The sequence below is a fragment of the Nicotiana sylvestris genome, chromosome 1 (assembly GCF_000393655.2).
Source record: "Nicotiana sylvestris chromosome 1, ASM39365v2, whole genome shotgun sequence".
NCBI lineage: Eukaryota > Viridiplantae > Streptophyta > Magnoliopsida > Solanales > Solanaceae > Nicotiana > Nicotiana sylvestris.
This window is the reverse complement of record NC_091057.1, coordinates 25,381,029-25,388,236: the sequence shown is the minus strand read 5'-3', so window position 1 is coordinate 25,388,236 and position 7,208 is coordinate 25,381,029. Positions and strand designations below refer to the sequence as shown.

The 7,208-nt window shown below is 33.4% G+C and overlaps 1 protein-coding gene across 1 annotated transcript; it reads left to right on the top strand.

Annotated features, from left to right (window-relative positions):
- Positions 1-2,009: 2,009 nt before the first annotated feature.
- LOC104226234 (actin-depolymerizing factor) lies at positions 2,010-5,659 on the top strand. The gene is made up of 3 exons (XM_009778175.2): positions 2,010-2,135; positions 3,319-3,584; positions 5,209-5,659. The coding sequence occupies exons 1-3, from the start codon at positions 2,112-2,114 to the stop codon at positions 5,357-5,359; spliced, it is 441 nt and encodes a 146-aa protein (XP_009776477.1). The 5' UTR covers positions 2,010-2,111; the 3' UTR covers positions 5,360-5,659.
- Positions 5,660-7,208: the final 1,549 nt, after the last annotated feature.

The window sequence follows — 7,208 nt, the reverse complement described above, 5'->3', positions numbered from 1 at the left end:
CCATCATTTAAATTGATTTATCAACCTTGGAATAAGAATAACATTTTACAGCTTGTTTGGATGGTTGTTACACAACGTTTCATAATGTATCATATCGTATTGTATTGTATTGTACTGTATCGTTTGATGAATACAATGTTTGGATAGATTGTGTCGTTTTGCCGTCGTTTCATGGTATCGTGCACCAGTAATATGATGAATAAACTTGCAATATTATAAAGAAAAATTATGAGATGGTATATAAAAAGGTAGGGTAAATGATAAATAAAATTATTTAATAATAATGAATGGTGAGATTGAGAGAAAAATACAAGGAAACGATGCGACCACACCAAATCGGTCGTTACATAAAGTGACACATTTCATCGTTACGTACCGACAGATTTAACGATACGATACAATAAAATTTAAGTAACAATAAAAACAAACATTGTATTTAAAGTAACAATACGATACGATACAACCGGTAACAACCATCCAAACAAGCTGTTAAGAACTTCAGCAAGAGTTAATATGGTCTCAAATAATTGATTTTGCTAGCAGATCGAACTCTAGCTTGAGCAAAGTTTCTTACTAGCCACAACATATTGTTTGCACTAGACCAAAATTGAGACTTGAGATTAAGAAAAAAGAATATTTATTTTAGTTAAATGCCGACCATTGTACCTCTCAAATTAAAATTAACAACTTATTAGTGAAATTAACAGTTTATCACTCAATCCTCAAATAAATGATAATTATATTTTCAAGTTTCAATCAATTATTTATTTAAATTCATCGAATCCGTTTCACATGGATGAAGTTGACTGACGTTCGTAAAGTAACTTAATGCAGCTCGTTAACATTGTCCAAATAATCAAAGTTTCTAAAATTTACAATCTGTTAGTTAGGGGTGTACAGAGGAAACCGACAAACCGCACCAACCCGATAATCCAAGTCATCCGAGAAAAAAAAACTCGAATATGGTTTGGTTTGATTTGGTTTGGTGTTGAAAAAAAAACCCGACCATAATTGGTTTGGTTTGGTTTTAACTAAAGAAAGTCAAACCGAAACCAAACCAACCCGACATTACATATATAGAAATTTTAGATATATTTAATATATAAATATACTTATTGTGATGTAATTTATAAATATTTCTTTAAATTTTTCATAATTTTATCTTTTAAGGTATTCTTTCAATGCTGGACTTAGAACTTTTAAATGTTTCAATAAGTTTTATAGCCATTAACATTATTAGTAAATTAAATAATGCTAACAAAAGCTCAAACCAAATCAAATCAATACTAATGCTAACAAAAAACATTCAATTCAATACTAGGAACGAGAATGTATTGAATATCTATTTTTTGTTTTGCAATAATTTAGATAAAAATGTATAACCTATTTTTATTTTTTCTTTAGCGGTTAGTCATGTAATTAATACTCCCTTATTAGTCTACTTATTTTAGCATGACTTAGTACTTTTAGATTATGTTTATTTTTATTATGACTTTTTAATTAACAATATTTATATTACATAATTTTATTGTCTTTATTGTTGAATATTTTAGGATAATGCCATGATACATCTCATATTTTATATTATTTTCTTGGAAAATACTTTATATAGTTGTATCTTACTAGGATTAAAGAATTATTTTGAGCACAATTTATATGTTTTGTTCTACGAAAATTTTACCGGAAAAACCCCCGAAAAAACCTCGAGAAACCCCGAGAGTGAAAAACTCGAGTTTAATTGGTTTGGTTTGGTCTTTAGATTTAATAACCCGACACAATTGGTTTGCTTTGGTAATTGTAAAATCCGAACCAACTCGACATATGTACACCCCTACTGTTAGTATATCATTTTCTAAATGAAAAAGCACTTTATTATTTTCTCATATTAAGTCAATCTCAATGTTTAAAAAAAAAAAAAAAAAACCTCAAACTGCAAAATGACTTCGTTTGAAAAAAGTACTACGTCAGTGTTTAATATGACGAAATATTTCTTTTTTTTTTTCAAAAAGAAAAAAGGTTCGTTTCTTTTTCTTTCAGTGGCTGCGTCCGATTCTACTTCATTTTTCTTTGTACGCTGTCTATACTCCTTCCTCTCTCTCTCTCTCTCTACCATGTCTTTCAGAATCCGGGGTGGGGTAAGTTTTTTTTTTCTTAAATCTGTTTGATAGATCTGGATTCTGATTTACCTTTGCATGATCAGATTACTCATCTGTTTTCCCTTGTTGTTTACTTTCTGAATGTCTGTTTTAGTATAAAATTGCTTAATTCGATTGATAGAAATCTCTGTTTTTCATTGCTCTTGTAATTGTTATGTATGGATGAAGTTAAATTTAGTAAGATCTTAGTGATGGAGTGTAAAATTAAGACTGATTCACATACTTGGGTGTGTTGATTTTCCTAGGAGTTAGTTGATCACATTGATCTGTATTGAATAAAGTTGTCAGATTTTAGTTATGGGATTGGAGTGTTGTGGTGTGTTGTTGACTTGCTTTTTTCTTTTATCTTGCCCTTCCTTGTTATTAATAATCATATTTTATCCTTTACCCTATCTTTTTATATAATAATTCTATTCCGTATCCTATTTTTTCTTAATAATGTTGCGGATTTATTCTTTGTACTATAGGTGTGTGACATCATGAAACGACGGTAAATGATAGTACAATCTATTCAAACGTTGTATTCATCAAACAATACAATACATTATGAAATGACATGTAACAACCATCCAAACAAGCTGCTTGTCAGGGCTGCGAGTCAGTCACGAGGGTTAGAGACGGATATAGGATTTAAGCTCTATGGGTTCCACCTTTAAGGATTGAACCCATGATATTTTTAACATTATGGGTTTAAATCTGCTATTTGTTGTCGATATTTACGCATATATTTATGTTCCACTTCAAAAGTACTTGATTCAGATGAGCCCAATACTGCGATGCTGCATCCGCCCCTGGCGAGGGTAGGTGTGCAAAGTGCACATTTCATAATTGGATTCAGTACACCAATGTATTTAGAAAATTCATTCTTTGATTTTCTTAGTCCGACTTCTGGAGGGATTTGATGAAAAGAAATTCACTGGAAGGCTTAGTCTGTTATATTTCTATTTTCATCTTACTAGACAAACTATGAGATTGTAAAGTGAGGGCCGACTCTTACAAGCTCTTAGTAGCAGCGCTTGTTGTTAACATTTGCTTGATTATATTATCATGTTCGAAATGTATTTGTTGAGTCTGGTGATTGGACAATACTGTACAATCTTTATTCTATAATGCCTTTGGTTCTCTTTGGAGCAAAATTTTTGACCATCTGTTACGTTCATAGACAAATGCATCCTCTGGCATGGGGATTGCTGATCACAGCAAAGCTACATACATGGAACTGCAAAGGAAGAAGGTGCATCGATATGTGATATTTAAGATTGACGAGAAGAAAAATGAGGTTGTGGTTGAGAAAACTGGAGGTCCAGCTGAGAGCTATGATGATTTCACTGCAGCTCTTCCTGAGAATGACTGCCGATATGCGGTGTATGATTACGATTTCGTGACATCTGAGAACTGCCAAAAGAGCAAGATTTTCTTCTTTGCCTGGTATGTCATAATTTCAGCCAGAACATGTATAACTGGATTTTTGTCAAAGACTGGTGTGCATCTTGAATTGGAAATTGTACTAGTTTTAGACTCTTTACATCTGCTTACACAGTCCTCTGTGAATGTTGATGTAACTTTAATCCGTATGTGCAAAGGGCATTCTGCTCTCATTTACCTTGAAAATTGGTTCTAATTATCTACAATGCTGTGAAGTCACATTAATGATTTTCAGAGAGCCGGCACTTTAATTTTTTTGAGTATCTAACATTTGTGTCTAGCCAATTGAGTGAGTAATAGGTAAAACAGCATGGAAAACAATGTGGAAAAATTAGATGTGAATAGTTAGTAAACAACATGGAAAAATTAGATGGGAATAGTTTTTCTCCTTTGTGGAATATAACTAGCCCATCATGATGTGAATTGCCAGTATGATAGTACCATTGTTAAGGGAGTACCAGTGATGGCTGAAGCAGTCGACTTAAACATAGAGAGAGGAGAGGTCGGTAGACTGTTTGTGGATGTGGCTTAGGTTTTAAAGAAGGGAATTCTGAAAAAGAAAGTTGTATAGCTGTAGTGGTTAGATACTTGAGGTAACTGCAAAGTTAATGTCAGGTTCTTGAGGAAATGTTCTAGTAGTGTGAATAGCCATATGATTAAGACAGACTTGTTTACATATACTGCGAAAAGGTGAATCTGACCAACAAAGGAATAGCTGATGTGTATGAGGAACAATATCTTTTGTATAGAATACTTTGCAGTCAAGAAAAATCAAGGCGAAGAAGAGTTGGATGCAGGGTCTTTAAGAAGATTCATATTCCCTACAACTTTTGTGTGTAGTATCTGCCTAACATTTCATATACGACAATTGTTTTTGGGGCTTAGTTAGGTACATATCGCTCTTTCTGCAAATATGCTTAAATACGCTGCAGATTATTATATGTAGAAGTTTCAGAAGGGTGAAGAAAGCCTTCATGTGATGGGTAGAGTGTACAAAAGTATGTTTCTTTTTCAGGATAAGTGTGTTAAAAAAGTTTGTTGGACAAGCGCTGAAGATTTATGGAAATTATTCTTTGCCTTTAATCTTGAAGTTTCAAGTTTCAGCTTAACATGATCTGCTTCAACCATGATTGGTTCTTTGTGGCATTGCAGTGCAAGGCCTCGCCCGTTTAACATATTTACATTTCCTGTCATAGATATTTAATCCGGCTAATATTGGCTTTTCATTCAAGTCTCTTGTTTTTAACTAAGGATTGTTTCTGTATGATTTAGGATTATAAGTTCTAACTGATATGTGTTCATTTATTTCGTTAAGTTCTTTTAATTTTCCTTTTCTGTCGTATATTCTCAATATATATCCTTCCAAAAACATGAGTTTTACCTTCGTATATCCTAGATGTAAGTGTTGTATCTAAAACGGATTGTTATCTTCTTATTGCAAAATTCTTGGACCTTCTTTTCCTTGTCCCATCACTCATAACTAAAACAGAACAAGAAACAGAACAGAGATGAAAGTAGGAAAATGTTTTCAAATCATGCCTTTTCTGTATGTTTACATTGGTTAACCGTTTCATTACTATAACTTAATTATGAAAGAAGTGGCATGCTAATCCATCTTCTTTTTTAGGTCTCCTTCTGTTTCCCGCATTAGATCGAAGATGCTGTACGCCACATCTAAGGACAGGTTCAGAAGGGAGCTAGAAGGCATACACTATGAGATTCAGGCTACTGACCCTACTGAAGTAGAACTTGAAGTGCTCAAAGAACGCGCTAACTGATTGAAACTCATCTATGAAGCAACCATTAATATTCTTGTCTAATTACAACTTAAAAGGCTTGATTTACTTAACTACCTATTGTGCAATACCTCCTCATGGCACAAATTACCTATGGGGTAAATAACTCGGCACTTGGGATGCTGATTACCAGATTCATGATAATGATATCGTGTTTTTGGTTATGGGTTCTCTGATTCTCATGATGCTTCCCAGCCGAAAAACGGGTATGGTTATGTATGTGAATGATTCAAGTATCAATTACAGTATGTCTAAGCAATGAATATTATGTGTTATTTAGCATCTTATTGATGATTGATTGTTGCTTTTCCTTCTGATAACTAACATAATTTGCTTGTCAATCTGTTGAGGGACAGTTAAATAGATCCTAAGTTGATACTACAATGCCTCTTTTGGACTGCTATACAAGCAATGTAGTAAGAGGATTCTTTGTAAATTGATTAGTTTTACGTTAGTCATCCATTTGTACTGGTATTCTTCCTTTATCCAGACTTTGGACCAATTGTGTTCGCCAGATATAGGTGAAGTTGATTAACTAAAGGGTAGTCCGGTGCACAAGGTATTCCGTGTTCATGCAGAATCCGGGGTTGGGCTGCGCCCAAGGGGTATGATGTCAACCTACCCTAATATAATTGTTAGTGGTTGTTTCCATGACTTGAACTCGTGACCTCGTAACAATTTTACAGTTGCTTGTGTGAGCTTGCTCTGTTGCAGAAAATAAAGGATATAATATATTGATGATCAACTTAAAATTAGTCAATTTAAGGTTGATTTCTCATAATATTAAATTAATGATGGAAAGCATAAATAATGCTGTCTGGTGGGTAAGCTCGCCAATAATGTAAAACATGTCAATAGTTGTGTAATGAGCTTTCGTTGGACATAGACAAATAACTGATAATGTTATTTTAGCACATGAATTTATGCATTTTCTAAAAAATAAACGCAGAGGTAGAGAGAAATTTATGGCGATGAAATTGGATATGTCAAAAGTTTATGACAGAGTTGAATGGATATATATATATATATCCAAAAAATGCTTTTGCAAATGGGTTTTCATGCCAAATTTGTAGAATGAATTATGCATTGTATTTCTACCCCTACCTATAGTTTTAATATAAATGGGGAGGTAGTTGGATCAGTTAGGCCGACTAGAGGAATACGACAAGGAGATCCGCTATCACCTTATCTATTTTTAATATGTGCAGAAGGTTTATCTACTTTATTGAGGATTTCTGAAACTCAAAATGAAATTCAAGGTCTAAAGTTAAATAGACATGAGCTGAGCTTAACTCACTTATTTTTCGCAGATGACTCTTTTATATTTTGTTCAGTTAACTCTCACAATACAGTCCATGCAGCTGAGATTCTAAGAAAGTATGAGCAAAGTTCTGGGCAAGTGGTTAATTTAGATAAATCAGCTATTTGTTTTAGTAGAAATATAACGGAGGAGGAGAAAGTAGAGATATTTTCCTTACCTGGACAACAACAAAGAAATGAGATGGGTATGTATTTAGGATTACCCAGCTATTGTGGGACGCTCAAAGAAAAAGATGTTAGAGTTTATTAAGGATAGAGTCAAGACAAAAATAAAAGGATGGAAGGGTAAATTTTTAAGTACAGCAGAGAAACAAGGGAAAGACGTAATGCTTAAATATGTACTTGCATCAATCCCTACCTATGCCTTGTCTTGCTTCCAACTCCCTGATTGTCTGTGCAAGGAGATTACATCTCTTTTTTTAACTTTTGGTGGGGACAAACCGAGGATAAAAGAAAGATGCATTTTGGGAAATGGGAAAGATTGTGTGATTCTAAATCAAGAGGGGGCTTA

Excerpts from the sequence above, each read along its gene's own strand:
- LOC104226234 (XM_009778175.2), top strand. The coding sequence starts at position 2,112 with ATGTCTTTCAGAATCCGGGGTGGG. Across the intron at positions 2,136-3,318 it reads CTTTCAGAATCCGGGGTGGG|ACAAATGCATCCTCTGGCAT; the intron begins GTAAGTTTTTTT and ends TTACGTTCATAG. Across the intron at positions 3,585-5,208 it reads AAGATTTTCTTCTTTGCCTG|GTCTCCTTCTGTTTCCCGCA; the intron begins GTATGTCATAAT and ends CTTCTTTTTTAG.